The sequence below is a fragment of the Papio anubis genome, chromosome 5, assembly GCF_008728515.1.
Source record: "Papio anubis isolate 15944 chromosome 5, Panubis1.0, whole genome shotgun sequence".
Lineage (NCBI taxonomy): Eukaryota > Metazoa > Chordata > Mammalia > Primates > Cercopithecidae > Papio > Papio anubis.
Genome location: NC_044980.1, coordinates 31,322,708 through 31,338,281, shown reverse-complemented (window position 1 = coordinate 31,338,281; position 15,574 = coordinate 31,322,708). Strand labels below are relative to the sequence as shown.

General features: G+C 49.1%; 1 protein-coding gene across 7 annotated transcripts in view; it reads right to left on the bottom strand.

The window, feature by feature from the left end:
* PDZD2 (PDZ domain containing 2) overlaps positions 1–15,574 on the bottom strand; it is a 472,962-nt gene that overhangs the window by 8,995 nt on the left and 448,393 nt on the right. For all 7 annotated transcript variants that reach the window (XM_009208211.4, XM_009208214.4, XM_009208215.4 and 4 more), the window contains 5 exons: positions 10,769–14,819; positions 8,942–9,059; positions 4,924–5,025; positions 3,660–3,930; positions 1,286–1,420 (listed from right to left, as the gene is read on the bottom strand). In XM_009208211.4, coding sequence (XP_009206475.2) covers positions 1,286–1,420; positions 3,660–3,930; positions 4,924–5,025; positions 8,942–9,059; positions 10,769–14,819 — 4,677 coding nt within the window. The remainder of the gene's footprint in view (positions 1–1,285; positions 1,421–3,659; positions 3,931–4,923; positions 5,026–8,941; positions 9,060–10,768; positions 14,820–15,574) is intronic.

The window sequence follows — 15,574 nt, the reverse complement described above, 5'->3', positions numbered from 1 at the left end:
CACAGGTACCAGAGACCTGACTCCTGATTTATGCGTGTCTTCTGCTTGCTCCAGGGGCTGGGAGCAGGCAGCCTGTCCTGGCTGCCACTCGAGTAAAGCAGACCTGTTGTGACCACAGTTCACTGGCAAAAGAGCAGGTCCCAGGCCTCTGCATCACAAGATGCCTTGCTCCGCCTGCCCACAGGGGTGCTGAGCCCCTGCTCCTGGGTGGGCGCTGAGACCCCAGCCTCCAGTGCACATTTCTTTCTCATCCTCTGCTTCCTCTGGGCCCCAAGGATGCAGCCCTGCTTACCACAGAGGCTTCATTTCCACTTTTGATCCACAGAGGTTTTTTTAAGCGTAACTATAAATTTTTTTAAAGTTTTTTTTCCTATTAACACTACAGGTCAAGAGTTGGGAGAGGCTTTGGGATTACTATGCAATTGTAGAAATAGCTCAAGGTCATTAATTAGATGGTCATTTAAAGAAACAGCAATCCTTAGCTAAGAAGAATTGATCTTGTTACTTGCTGACCTACTTATTGTGTTACATACTGTAACTTTAAATGGGTTTCTGATCTACTTGTAAGTGTAATTACATATCGATATTGTTCATACAATTATACTGTTAGTATTATTAGTACAATTATGAGTTGTTAATATAAGAGTTTGAAAAACTGCCCAAGACCAAAAAATGAATTATTCAAGTTGATGAAGAGATGTATATTTACCAAGCATTTCAATAATATCTACCCCGCATCTTTTTTTTTCCCACAAAGGCTGTGCTTGGACTGTATTACTTTCTTGCAGTCTAGCATTTACAAGTCTAGCATTTTAAGTCAATGAGATCTTGGCCACTATTAAGTACTCCTGACTGGCAAGTCTGCTGGTGTTACTTAGTGTGGTGTGTTCACATCAGAGACAGGGGCCCAGAGTGAGGAATGGCTGCAGTATAAGGGTCAGGGACAGAGGCTCTGGGGCCAGACCGCCTGGGCTGGAGCCTGGTTCTGCCACGTACAGCTGTGTGACCCTACGTGCCTCAGTTTCTCCTTTTGTAAAATGGGGATAATGATGACACTCACCCAATAGGGTTGCCTTGTGGATGGCTCGAGTTAATACGTGTCCATACAGAATAAACCTTGTATGTCACAAAGCATTAAAAACAAAAATTTTAGGTTTTTAAACAAAAAAAAGTATAGATTTTTAAAAACAAATCTCATTTCTAAATGGAAGGCATGTTTTTCATGGAGACATCCATGGAAAGATGACAGCTGAGAGACGGCTGACTGAGTTGTCTAGGACATTACCTTTGTACACTCTCTTAATGACCAAGGGCCCATCTCCCGTCACAGATGATTTTCCCCCATCCAGACTCAGTCCCAGCCCAGCCGAGGTCTTCAGCACTTCAACACACAGAGCATCGTGTACAGCCACACTTCTCCCTGCAGCAGCAGCGTGCATCAAGATAAAAACGACAGAGTTGTTCATCATGCCATCTGTCCAAGTCCCCGCGGACGCATCGCCTCCAGCCCCATGTAGTTCTGGCACCCACTTCTGGCACTCTCAAGTCCCATCTACCCTGAGTACTTACAACAGCACTTGAGCCCAGTAGCACTGTTGGCCTCCCGACTCTGGGGCTGCCCTCCTGGGCTATGTTGCTGCTCTACTTGCATCCTTTGTTCTGTGTTTTCTGCAAGCATTGGCGAATGCTTTCATGCCCAAGCAGAAATCCCCAGAAGGCAAAGTGCTCTTGTTAAGCCCCCCACACCGGCTGTGCACTTCTCAGTGAGGACTGAAGTCACACTTTGGGACTCCAAATTTGATTTTCTGCCAAGCCTGGCTGCTAATGGCAGCAGAACATCACCCTTTGGTACCAAGACTTGGCCGCACCAAAATGCCCAGCCTCATGTGAGACTGTTAGAATGGACTCCAAAGCCCCCAGGAACCCAGAGAGCTTCCTGCCTCCCCGCTCCTGCCACTCCTGCTCCTGCAAAGGGAAACCCTGCCCCTGGCAATGGCTGTCTTCACAGACACATTGGGGGTTGCCTCCACTGGCATCTGGCTCCACTGTGAGGAGATGCGTTTCCATGGTGATGCCGGCTCTGTGCTGGTTTTGGGAAGGTGGGCTGGGTTTGAATCAGGATTGAAAACTTGCCTCCTTGTACTTTCCTCCCTTGCCTATCAGCCAAGGACGTCAGAGTTGACTGCAAAGGCACACTTAGTTGATTGGGAGGCAGAGGAAGGACCACAAGAGATGGACTAAACTGCCTGTTTCCTGCGGTCACTAGGTGTGAAGCCAAGCTAGCACTGTCTCCTTCGGACATAAAGGCCAGTCCACAGTCATGGTTTAAAGAAGGCCACTCCACAGGGCCTGAAGGATGCTGTCAGTGTATGGTAAGTAATAACCGCTTAGGACAAGGTAGACCTGGGTTAGGGAGACTAAAGAACAGGCAACTGAGCGAGGCTAAGCCCTCCAGGCGCGCAGCGTTTGAGAGCTCGGCAGGCTCTGCTTCAAGGCCAGAGGCCCTGAAGTTGCTGCAGGAATACTGAGTGATTATACATGACAGAAGGACCATCCAGATATGAGTTCACCAGGCTTAAAAACTGGCAGCTGTGAGGATGAAGTGGTTTCCTTTGACAGTTTACAAGGATCCCACTGAAAATCCACCAAGCGGTCAAGACAGTTCTGGGGCAAAGGCAAGCATGACAAGATCTGATGACCAAGGTGCTTCTCTGCACTGGGGAGGGCCTCAGCCCTCTGGAAGAGGGAAAGTGAAATGACACAGAAGGAAGACCGGGGACATGACCACGGAGGCATCTGGACAAGAAGTGTTTCTCATTTGTTAAATGGAATCGGAGCCATTTTCAGCAAGGACTACAAACAGCTCTGGCCCACAAGAAAGCCAAGTTGTAGAAAGGAATCCAGCTACCCTCATCAGGGAGAGATGTGGAGAAGGAACGAAAGGCCTCTCCCAGAAGGCAATGCCCAACCCATACCCTCTGCTTTGCTCTCTCGACTAAAAAAAGACGTTACCCCTGAATGCCAAGATGAACGGCACTCCAGACGTCTGCAGTACTTAACAGGGCATTAAACAGCCCGCACTGCAGAAACAGACGCTGTACGTGGTTCTGAGGCTCTGAATATGGATGGCACATAGAAAATCTGTTTCTAAACCTCTTCCAGTGAGTTATTCTTGGGTGACTAAGGCTGCAGTTTCTGTTTTCAGACACAAAACACTCTTGCCCCCTCATTTCCTTCTGTTCTTCTAAACCAGGAAAGAATACAACCTTGCTGTTTCCCAAGGATAAATGTTAGTTCTGGAATTTCTCCTTCAATGCTGATTGCCCCATCACAGTAGTTTCCTGTTTTCCTTACCAGCCCTAACAAGAGGGTGTGAATATAAAAGAGATTCCTTCTTAGGACACTTAGGGAAACTGTTACGCAGTTGTTTTAATCTTCCACAGTATAGCCTGAACTACTGGGGGAATTTTTCTAATTTTCTAATTTTTTCTAATTTATTTGTTACATTGCTTTTGTGAGAAGCATCCAAACACACTAGACTTCGCTACATTTAATTTTTCAGATCTAGAAGTTAGCTGTTACTTCCCTCCATGTTCAACCAGAATCTCGTCTTTCTGCAGTAGCTCACACCCTGCTGGTTGTTGAAATGATCATCTTACCAACGGCAGGCTCCAGGGGGATGGTCTTTCTGGACAGCAAACCCTTCCCATTGGCTGTGGGAGGCTCCTGCCGGGCAGAGGGCCTGGGCTGATCCATCCCTTTCTTGATGACCACGAGGGCATCTTTGTGCAGTTGTGCCTGGTGCAGAACCTTCAGGACATTCCCGTGGGCTAAGCCAGCCAATGAGGCGCCGTTGACTGACAGAAGGAAATCCCCTCGGTTCATAGTCCCTTCCTGAGAAGCCGCCCCCTGAGAAAACACCCTGTGGACCTGGGACGAGGAAAAGAAAAGGAACAAAACCCAGATCCACTTATGATTTCCAGTAAAAGGGAGAAAGTAACTAACTGCATATCTGTAGTAAAGTAACCTTTATTTTTTGAGAGGGAGTCTTGCTCTGTCGCCCAGGCTGGAGTACAGTAGTGCAATCCCCGGCCTCCCAGGTTCAAGTGATTCTCCTGCCTCAGCCTCCTGAGTAGCTGGGATTACAGGCACACACCACTATGGCCGGTTAATTTTTGTACTGTTAGTAGAGATGGGGTTTCACCATGTTGGCCAGGGTGGTCTCGAACTCCTGACCTCAGGTGATCCACCCGCCTCGACCTCCCAAAGTGCTGGGATTACAGGCATGAGCCACTGTGCTGGGTGTTGTAGTAAAGGAACTTTCTAAGGACAATTTTTCTAAATCATATAGTCACTCGCTTTATAAAGAAACATTCAGTGCGGGGGATGGATCACAAATGTCAATGCCAGTGTCTCCACACATTTTTTGTTTTTAACTCAACTTCTTGTTAGTGTCTGACATGGGCCTGGCATCCAGGAGGCAATGGGAATACGAAGATGAATGAGGCCTGGGCTCGTGCGGTGAAGGTGACCCTCTGGATGGTCCCGAAGGCTTTTGAATGATGTAAAATTTTCAGTGACTGTTTTTGAGAAAGAAGTAATTGTATAAACAAACACAAGTTTGGCCAGTTGATTCTAATGTTCTCTACTGCTTAAAATATTTAGGTAAATGATAAGGCTATAGCGAATTGTGTTTATAGGGACTGAAAATGGCCTACACATGTCAGCTCTGTGTTAAAAATGCTTGTCTTTGTCAACGAAAACCTTACATACTACTTCTCCCACTTCTCCCTTTTGATGTTGGTAGCTGGGAATGAAACCCAGCAATCTCTGAACCCGCTGATTGGAATCTGTGCCCTGATCACATTTCTGAGGCTGCTTAAGGAGGAATTTTGCTGAGAGCCTAATGACTTTGTCACTTACCGTGATTGATTTTGGCTCCACATCTGTCCCTCCTGCCACACTGAATCCCAGACCTGAGCCTTCTTTTCTATTCAAGACTATGAAGCAAACATCTTCTTTATTCTAGTGAAAACAAACAAAAATTATCCTTTGAGCTGGAGCTGCAAAAAATTAAGAAAGAAAGGAAAACATATCTCCTTGTACCAAGAGTAAGGAAGCTCTGATGTCAGTCCTCTTGGAAGAGCTTTTCACTGCAGACCCTAAAGGTTCTTTGGCTCTCAGCCAGGCGTGGTAGCTCATGCCTGTAATCCCAACACTCTGGGAAGCCAAGGTGGGCAGATCTCTTGAGCCCAGGAGTTCGAGACCAGCCTGGGCAGTGTGGCAAAACCCTGTCTCTACAAAATTAGCCAGGTGTGGTGATGCATGCTTGTAGTCCCAGCTACTCAGGAGGCTGAGGTGGGAGGATTACCTGAGCCTGGGAGGTCATGGCTTCAGTGAGCCATGATCACGCCACTGCACTTCAGCCTGGGCAACAGAATGAGACCTTGTCTCAAAAAAAAAAAAAAAATCATAGCACATAATTTGATCACGATGGGAATCCTTTATTCTATAATCCTTTAAGTCTACAATTTAGCAAAGCCAGTCCTGGCGACAGCAGAAAGATAAGCGTCAGTGGCAAGAGGCAGGATAACAGCATATCGAGGCCATGTGTTTTCTACATCTCCCTCCCCATGTTCAGGTCATTGGATTTCAGGTGCAATTAATTAACTGATGTCATAAAATAGAAAGCATAGCCGGGCGCAGTGGCTCAGGTCTGTAATTCCAGCGCTCTGGGAGGCCAAAGCAGGCAGATCACCTGAGGTCAAGAGTTTGAGACCAGCCTAGTCAACATGGCGAAATCCCATCTCTACTAAAATACAAAAATTAGCCAGGCATGGTGGCGGATACCTGTAATCCCAGCTACTTGGGAGGCTGAGGCAGGAGAATTGCTTGAACCTAGCAGGCAGAGGTTGCAGTGAGTGGAGATCATGCCAGTGCACTTCAGCCTGGGTGATGGAGTGAGACTCTGTCTCAAAAATCCCCAAAGTTCACTCCAACCAAAACCTAGACTGTCCTGCAGAACTTTTGGGGGAGTTAGGAGGTTGACTTCTTGGGCACCTTTCAACCCTATGTGTGCTCACACATGGATCGATGGGGAGAAAGGTTGACTAGGCTTTCCAAACCAAAATGGGAATACGGAGCCCAGTAAATGGTCTTTATCCAGCTTCTGGGAGGTAATGTGATGCTGAAAATAGGAAAACTTACCAGGTATTTAAATGTTTTATTGGAGCAAAGAGACAATATTTGAAAATGAGGCCCTCCTGCATTCGAAGACAAGTCAAATCACCAACATTTCAATGTATTCACATTTTTTCCAGTGGTGTTTAGGGACACAGATATGCTAGGAGCTGATTCCTGGGCCACATTTTGCCTCTGAGAGCCTCAGCACAGTCTCAGCGTGGCCAGATCAGCATCAAGACTCTCCAAGGTTTGGGCGTGTTGAAGTCAGGAGGCCAGGGTTTTCAGCCTCGAATCTCTCACAGCACTGCCAAGGACACAGAAAATAGTTCTGTGCAGTTCTATTTTTACTACCTGCAAACCATACTCATTGGAAAAAGCAAGGCAGGAAACTTCTAGACTGAGGATGGCAGAGTAAGGATAGCCCTGCTCACCGCTCCTCTCTGAAGACACTGAGAAAATAAGAAAGGGAGAAGAATGCTGTGTTCTGATGAATAGGAATGGTCTTCAAACCAAACCACAACCCTGCCTCATGGTGAGCCTGAGGAGTAGCGGGTGAGGAAGGCCCTAGAATAAGCCCCCCTCGGGCAGCACTCTGGCATGCTGGCCATACTGCTGTTTGAGGTCCCTGAAGATGCACATCTTGCTTGTGGTTGGCTGGACAGTCTGGTCTTCTCCTTTGACATTTCATCTAACACTAAAATGTATGGGGCAAAGGGGGCCTGGACACGTGTGACCCCACCTGTGCCCCCTTGACTGGTCTCAGAGTGCAACTTTCACACATGAAGTATTTCCTTATTGTAATAACAAGTGGGAGGAGGAAGAGAGATGAGGGGCTATTCCCTCCTCTTACTGAAAGCGAAAGTGCTTAGCATCTCAAGACATTTTGCTTTTCTTTTAGAGACTGGGTCTTGCTCTGTCACCCAGGCCAGAGTGCGGTGGCATGATCATAGCTCACTGAGCCTCAGACTACTGGGTCCAGCTGATTCTCCTGCTTGAGATTCCCACGTAGCTAGGGCTACATGCATATGCCACCACGCCTGGCTAATTTTTTAAATTTAATCTTTTTTTTTTTTTTTTTTTTTGAGAGATGGGGATCTCACTATGTTGATGAGGCTGGTCTCGAACTCCTGGCCTCAAATGATCCTCCTGTCAAGGCATTTCTTAACTGCACAGACCCAAACCAGCAGCTGAGAATCAGAAGGGAGTGGAACCTGAAGGGACTGGTTCCTCTATTCCAACCTCTCGCCTCACATCCTGGCCAACTCCTCACTAGGTGCCAAGGCTGGTCCTTGGCTGAGAAACTGCACAGCCCCTCTCTGGGTAATATTTGAATTTCTGGAACCACACTCTTAGATGACTTCAGTGACCCAGGTATACTACCACTAAAGAAACATTCATATTTATTTCTCTAAATAGAAAATACTCATTCATTAGGGTTCAAATCTCTATAGCCCTAAGAAATTGATCTTCAGATTAGTATCCTAGATGTGAACCTATGGTTTCTTCTGTCAATGTTTATTGTCACAGCTGATTTACTGAAAGATTTTATCTGTAATTCCTTGTACTCCAGGGTTCAGATGCTCTTCTACAGGTGACCTTTGAACACGGGCTCAAACTGCACAGATCACTCACACTCGGGGTTTCTTCTGCCTCCTTGAGACAGCAAGACCAACCCCTCCCTCCTTCTCAGCCTACTCAGTGTGAAGATGACAAGGATGAAGCCCTTTATGATGAGCCACTTCCACTTAATGAATAGTAAATACACTTCCCCTTATTATTATTTTTAATTGAGATGAAGTCTTGCTCTGTCGCCCAGGCTGGAATGCAGTGGTGCAATCTTAGCTCATGGCAACCTCCGCCTCCCAAGTTCAAGCAATCCTCTCACCTCAGCCTCCCGAGTAGCTGAGACTACAGGAACCCACCACCATGCCGAGCTAATTTTTATATTTTTAGTAGAGACAGGGTTTCACCCTAGTGGCCAGGCTGGTGTTGAACTCCTGACCTCAAGTGATCTGCCCGCCTCGGCCTCCCAAAGTTCTGAGATTACAGGCGTAAGCCACTGCACCTGGCCTCTTGGGATTTTCTTAATAACATTCTATTATCTCTAACTTACGTTGTTGTAAGAAGACAATATATAATACATAAAACTGAAGAAACTTGTATTAATTGACTGTTTATGTTATCAGTAAGGCTTCCGGTCAACAGTAGGTTGTTAGTAGTTAAGTTTCTGGGGGAGTTAAGAGTTATATGCGGATTTTCCACGGCATGAAGGTCAGCGCCCCAACCCTCATGTTGTTCAAGGGTCCACCGTATTTCAGGGCAAGGGCGGGACTACACCGATGTAACTCTTCTCTCACCAGCAGGTGGCTCCCTTGACTAGTTTATGTCTACAGTTAGGTGGCCAGAGGTACTTGAGGTCATTCTGCATTATTTCCAAGATGTCTAGCTCTGCCCTGAGGACTCTCTGCAAACAAACTCCACACATAGAAGTCAGGAGGATGGTAACTAGTTGCTACTTGGGGGATGAAAACAGCGGTGACACCCATGTGGCACCTGAACATTCAAGACAAGGTCTAGCTTCTGAAGCTGGCTAGCAGCACATGAGGCCAAAGTCAGACTGAGCTGTGAAAATCGCAACCCAAGGCAGTCCTCCATCTCCAGGACTTGGGACGGGCTCTCCTCGGCTGTCTGGGCGGGTGGCACATACCCGGGCACTCACACAGCTGCAGTTCATGTTCCTGAACTGTGTTTCACTCACCTCTGATTGTGCTTTCGCTTCCTGAATGAGAGTTAGGATGGTAGATTTCGACCCCACTGACGATAAAACAGACTGTAATCTTTGCTGGTCCCCCGCTGAGACCAGAAGTTGATCCAAACTAAATAATATAAATATATTTGAAGAACATTAAAGAAAAAAGCAATTTCTTCATTTTATAAGAATGCATTTAAAATTATCTCCTTTCTACTATATTGCAGGTATTTTCTGTTTGTCATGCTTTTTTGGTCACAACTTCTATTCCAAACTAATGGAAGAATAAATCCTGAGTGCTGAACAGAAATGTCATTCACTGCCAATGGCAAGGGGAATTGCTATGAATTCAGAGATCCCCTCAAGAAGTTATGGGACCAATGCTGGAGCTTAACAGGACACTTCTGACATATTTTAAAATATTCAATACATAGGTCCAAGTGAAATATTTTTATTTTTATTGTTTTTGAGATGGAGTCAGCTCTGTCGCCCAGGCTGGAGTGCAGTGGCACGATCTCAGTTCACTGCAACCTCTACCTCCTGGCTTCAAGCTATTCTCGTGCCTCAGCTTCCCGAGTAGCTGGGACTACAGGCGCCCGCCACCATGCCTGGCTAATTTTTTAGTAGAGACAGGGTTTCACCATATTGGCCAGGCTGTTCTTGAACTCCTGACCTCAAATGATCCACCTGCCTCGGTCTCCCAAAGTGCTGGGATTATAGGCCTGAGCCACCGGGTTTTTTTTTTTTTTGACAGAGTTTCACCCTTGTTGCCCAGGCTGGAGTGCAGTAATGCGATCTCAGCTCACTGCAACCTCTGCCTCCTGGGTTCAAGTGATTCTCCTGCTTCAGCCTCCTGAGTAGCTGGGATTACAGCCGTACGCCACCACTCCCGGCTAATTTTTGTATTTTTAGTAGAGATGGGGTTTCACCATGTTGGCCAGGCTGGTCTCGAACTCCTCACCTCAAGTGATCCACCAGGCTCGGCCTCCCAAAGTGCTGGGATTACAGGCATGAGCCACCACACCTGGCCTCAAGTGAAATATTTTAAAATCTGTTAGAAATTCTCCATTCAACTCCAGCTACCTCCAAAGGTCCAAACTCCCCCCTGCGCTGCACTCTTTTCCCCTGCACACCCCTCTCAGGTTGCTTTTGCTTAAGTGCCATGTTCTCTAGAAGCCTCTCCTCAGAGCAACACTTTGGTAAACACGTTTCCCTGCAGGCACTTTTATTTTTCCAGCAATGATATTAAAAACCACGGAGGCTAAAATGCAATGTGGATCCTGGATCCTGGAACAGAAAAATGGTATTAGCAGAATCTATTCAGCAAAATCTGAATGAAGTCTGTAGTTAATGGTATTGTTTCAACATTAATTTCTTACTTTTGACAAATGGACCATGGTTTTGACAGATGTGAACATTAGGAAGAGTGGGTAAGAAGTAAGTGGGGGCTGGGCGCGGTGCCTCACGCCTATAATCCCAGCACTTTGGGAGGCCGAGGCAGGCAGATCACAAGGTTAGGAGACCAGCCTGACCAACATGGTGAAACCTCATCTCTATTAAAAACACAAAAATTAGCCAGGCATGGTGGTGCACGCCTGTAATCTCAGCTACTCAGGAGGCTGACATAGGAGAATCGCTTGAACCCAGGAGGCAGAGGTTGCAAGGAGCGGAGATCGTGCCACTGCACTCCATCCTGGGCGATGGAGCGAGACTCCGCCTCAAAAAAAAAAAAAAAAAGTGGGAACTCTGCATTATCTTTTCAACTTTTCTATAAATCTAAAACTATTTCAAAATGAAACAAGTTTATCTGAAATAAAAGTGCAGACAGATACTTACGTAACTGACCAGCTTCTTCTAAAAGGCAGATCCTGCGCAGCTTCACCCACCTCACTGGCTGAACTGGGTGTCTCAGCAGCACTGGTTTTAGGGCCACTTCCTCCTAGACAGGCCCTGTTCCCGGCCTTCTCAGGACACGAAACGCCTCCAGCAGGCCCGGGTGACCTCCTGGGGGTGATCTCCAGCTCAGTTTTGAAGAGCACGGCGCTCGGCCCTGCTGAGTAATCCTCGCTGCAGAGCTTGTCAAGGTCAGGCATGCTCAAGGCTCTCAGCTCCTGGAGCTTGGAGCGGGACACCGGCGAGGGCTGCGTGTGGCGCACCGAGGACTTGTTCCTCTTAACGGGAGAAGCCGGAGTCGTCGTTGGGGTGGGAATTCCCAAAGGACCAAGTGATTTCTTTAGTTCCGAATCAGAGCCCTTGCTACTGGTCTCCGGTGGGTTCTGCCGGGAGATGGTCAGTGTCATGCTTGAGGGAGACTTGGCCATCTGGGGGAGGAGGGTGCCGGCTTCACTTTGGTTTTCGCTGCAGGAACTCAAGCTGCGTCTCAACGACCTTGCTGCTGCATCACCTGGGTGGCCCAGGCTCCCTGAAACAATGCTGCCGGAAGACCGCCTCCCAATGGGAGGCTTGGAGCTCACCGACAAAAATGGGGAAACCCCGGACTTGGCTACAGGCCGGTCAGCATTGGCCAGGTTCTCAAAAGACTTGATCCGCTGCTTCACAGAGAAAAATGAGGTAGATTCGTGGGGCCAGTTCTGCTCATAGCAGTAGTGTCGTCTGGTGACTCTGATTTTGTCTGTGACTAGGCAGCTTGTCTCCTGGACTGAAATGATATCCCCTTCATCTGTGGCTGGAAGATTCCTCGATGTTTCCAGCAGCGGCTTTACACTATATACGCCCTGTCCGTCAGCCAGGCTGGGAAGACCACCTCTGGATGCCTTTGCCTCGGGGACAACACTGCTTGTCACAGGGACGTGGCTGTCACGAGGAGAGCGACCCAGACTGTGTGGGGGGTGACTCTCCCGTCCAAAATGGCTTGAGAACTGGGCTGGCATGGAGTAGGTCCTGGTTGCTGGCCTTGGGGTGAAGTAGAGATGGTCCTCCCCCGAGGGCCCCCCTAGAATGCCACTTCTGGGCACCCCTAGGGAGTCTGACATCAGGCTTGATTTTCCCTGGGAGGAATCTGCCTTTCTAATGGGCATTTGAGGGGAGGAGGAGGAGGACACCAGTTTCCCCACGCCGAATGATCGTGACATTTCCTGCTCCGCCTGTGGGGCATGAGACGGGAGTGAGGACGGGTGACTTGTGGATGATTCTGTGACCTGGCGACAGAGCCTGATTTCACTCTTCTCCTGACAGTTGCCCTGGGCCAAGCACCCTCCCTGTCTGTCACTTTCAGCTGGCTTGTTACCACATACAGTCTTTGGCACTGTTTCAGCAGAAATCTCCACAATTTTCAGCTGGTTTGTTCCTTCAAGGCGATTGCTGGCCACTATGCTGCCTCCTTTTTCGCCAGTTGGCCTGGGTTGGGCTGTGTCTGCTGCCGAGTCCATGTGGCTGGCCAGGTGCTGCTCACTCTGTCTGTTCCCTGCCACGGACACGCCGTTCCTAGATGCTGTGGAACTCACCGGCCCAGAGTCAGCACGGGGTGCCCTGCCCTCTGCTCCACACTTAGGAGATTTAGGGGTGGCTGGGCAACCTCTGTCAGGTTCAGAGAGGACAGCCATGTGGAACCTGCTCCACACGCCTTGCTCAGGAGGAGGCTTGGGAGAGGTCAGGGGCGACACGAACATCCTGATGCTCGTGTCAGACACTGAGGGTTTCAGGGACCCAGAGGTGGCAAGAGGTGGCTTGCTGTCCAGCACACACTGCGGGGACCTGGGGGCGGCTGTGGTGTTTCTGTCAGGGTCCTCGCGGTCGGCTGCATGGAGCCGCTGTGACACCACCTTAGAAAGTGTTTGGTGGGAGGTCTGGGGTGAGATCAAGGGTTTCCTGTGGTCCGTCCCCCCAGCCTTCACGGCATTCGCAGCAGGGGCCTCGGAGCTGACTTTGGCCTTGCCCTTGAGGCTGAGCCTCTTCAGCTTCGGACCACACTTTGGCTTCTGACCGTTAGTCGGAAGCATTTCTGCCGGACTCTTCTTAGACAGGTCCTTATTCTCCAGATTGGTTTTCGGCTGAGGAGGGCTAGGAGGCACAGCAACGCCCTTTTTTTGGCTTGAACTCACTATCTGAATCTTGGAGTCGGGACTTCTGACAGCCATCAGAGGTTGTTCCTTCTCGGTTTTGCTCTTCAAATGTGTGCCTTGGTTATGTTTATTTATTTCTTTAAACCAGGCCATGATGGGCCTCCTACCCATCATCTTGGGTTTCTGTAGCAAGTCATCGAGGTCTTGACTTTCAGAGATGTGGAGGTTTTCCAAAACAGATTCTCCATTCTTAGGGACATCCACACTGAAGGAGGACAGACTGGCAGCTGCATTAATGCTTGTTTCGTACTGATTCAGGGTTTCATCATCTAGCATGTCACGTGCCAAGCCGTTTACCATGTTGGGGGAGCTGAGAATGATGGGCGCACTGTGAAAATGCCTGGCTACTTTAGACAGCTGACTGTTTTCCATGGCTGAGCTAGCGCTGGTGACTTCCGTGGTTTCTTCTGCACACGAGGGCCTGTGGTTCTGTGAAGTGCTTATGTTCACATGAGTTTCATGCTCCTGAGAGCTCACTTCCAAGAGTGAAGATGGCTGGGAAGAGTTTGGGCCTGAAGTGTATGAGGCTGGCAAGCAGGCAGCCTTCTCACGGGGACTGGCCACTGACTCTCTCGGAGTGCTGTATTTTAATGATACAACTTTGGCTGAGGCAGGACAGATGGCAGCCTGGGTGGGAAGATGAGCAGCACTCGAGGGTGGATTGGGGCAGCCATTTGTGGAACAAATTTCAATCTGTTCCTCTTCCGACTCCGAAGGATCTTCCTTGTGCAAAGACACACGGGAACGAGGAGGGGACCAGCCGTCCCTGGCGGAAGCTCGTGGGGCTTCGGTGAGTGACTCAGGGTCAGAAGAAGAATCCTCAGCATCGCCATACATGGATGACAGAGACGGCTCCGTGCTATCGCCCAGGCCTGATAGGGAGGTGCTGTCTTCATGAAAGCTGCTAAAATTTCTAGAGTAGTTGCTCAAAAAGTTTTTGTTCACAGTAAAATGTTTGTCGGGATTAACTGAATCTAAAACCGAAGGCTGGGAGGCCCACTGTGGGTGAGGGGGGGCACCAGCAGCCCAGGCCCTCCTTGGGGAGGAGGTCTGGCCCCCCGTGACTGGTTCGGCACGGCAGGAGCTCCCACCTCCAGCCCCGGCTGGTGGGCGGCCCTGAGCACTGCCCTCCTGACAGCCACTGTCCCCCATCTGGGAAGATGGAGACCTCGCTGCAGAAACATCCAACTCCTTGATGAAGCTGTCAATGTCCGTCACAGGGCTCTCTCTACTCCCCGCCGGGCAACACTGCCCCGAGACACGGCCACATGCTTCTTTGGTGTTGTCAGTGGATGGCAGAAGGGAGAGGCTGGCCTGCGGTGCCTTTGAGGACACAGAATCTGCTCCCTCCAACAGGGAAGGCTCCTGGGAGCTTTCAGGTGCACGGGTTCCTGTCATTTCCAGAGCCTGACTGTGGTTACCCGGAGCTCCCTGTCTCTGCTCCTGGGATGTGAGGGGGTCTCCTGGCAGGACAGCCCCAGCTGCTGTCACTCCCTCTGCCCCAGGTCCCGCTCCCCTGAGGAAAGCTGCCCTCCGGGTATTATGGGGTGTGCTGGTTTCCGATGCTGATCGAGTCTTGCTGCAGTCAGGGGGAGCCACTGCTTTCTCCCCCAGGGAGGGGCTGCCCTCATGGGGCAGCCTGACTGGAGACCTGGCCTTGTACTCGGCGACCCTGGGCGATGCAGACTGACTGGGATTCTCCGGCCGACTGACTCGCCCTGTGTCTACAGAGGTCTTGCTGGGGTCAGGATAAGCGGCCCCCTTCTTTCCTGGGGAAGAGATGAGGTCTGAGGAGCTGTCCAGTCCTATGTGGAGAATGGAAACAGAAGGTACATACTCAAGAGAGGTTGTAGGGGAGATAAAAGGGAAAATATGAGAAAGCAGCCTCTCAATTATTAAAAACCGGAAAATTTTAAACAATCCCAAATATTTTTTTCTTTTTCAGAAAGTCGGGCATGGTGGCTCACGCCTGTAATCCCAGCACTTTGGGAGGCCGAGGCGGGTGGATCACCTAAAGTCAGCAGTTTGAGACCAGCCTGGCCAACATGGCGAAACCCCATCTCTACTAAAAACAAACAAACAAACAAAAAACACACACACACACAAAAATTAGCTGGGCATGGTGGTGGACACCTGTAATCCCAGCTACTTGGGAGGCTGAAGCAGGAGAATCGCTTGAACCCGGGAGGCGGAGGTTGCAGTGAGACGAGAACGTGCCATTGCCCTGCAGCCTGGGCAAAAAGAGCGAAACTCTGTCTCAAAAAAAAAAAAAAGGCATTCTGTGGCCTAAATGGAGGCCTTTCCTGTCTTTCTGCTTTTCTCTCTAAAATTATAGAGTACCCACATCTAACAAATACCACCCAGCTTTAGACACTCCAAGAGAACTCAGACTAGCCGGCAGAAGAAACATTTGCATCTGCCCATTTTTCTCTCTTTTGGTATTTCTATGATGAAGGATGTTCCTACCACAAAGAAATGATACATTTGATGTGATGGATATGCTAATTACCCTGATTTAATCACTGCACACTTCGGTCTTTTTATGCCATTCACCCTCTGA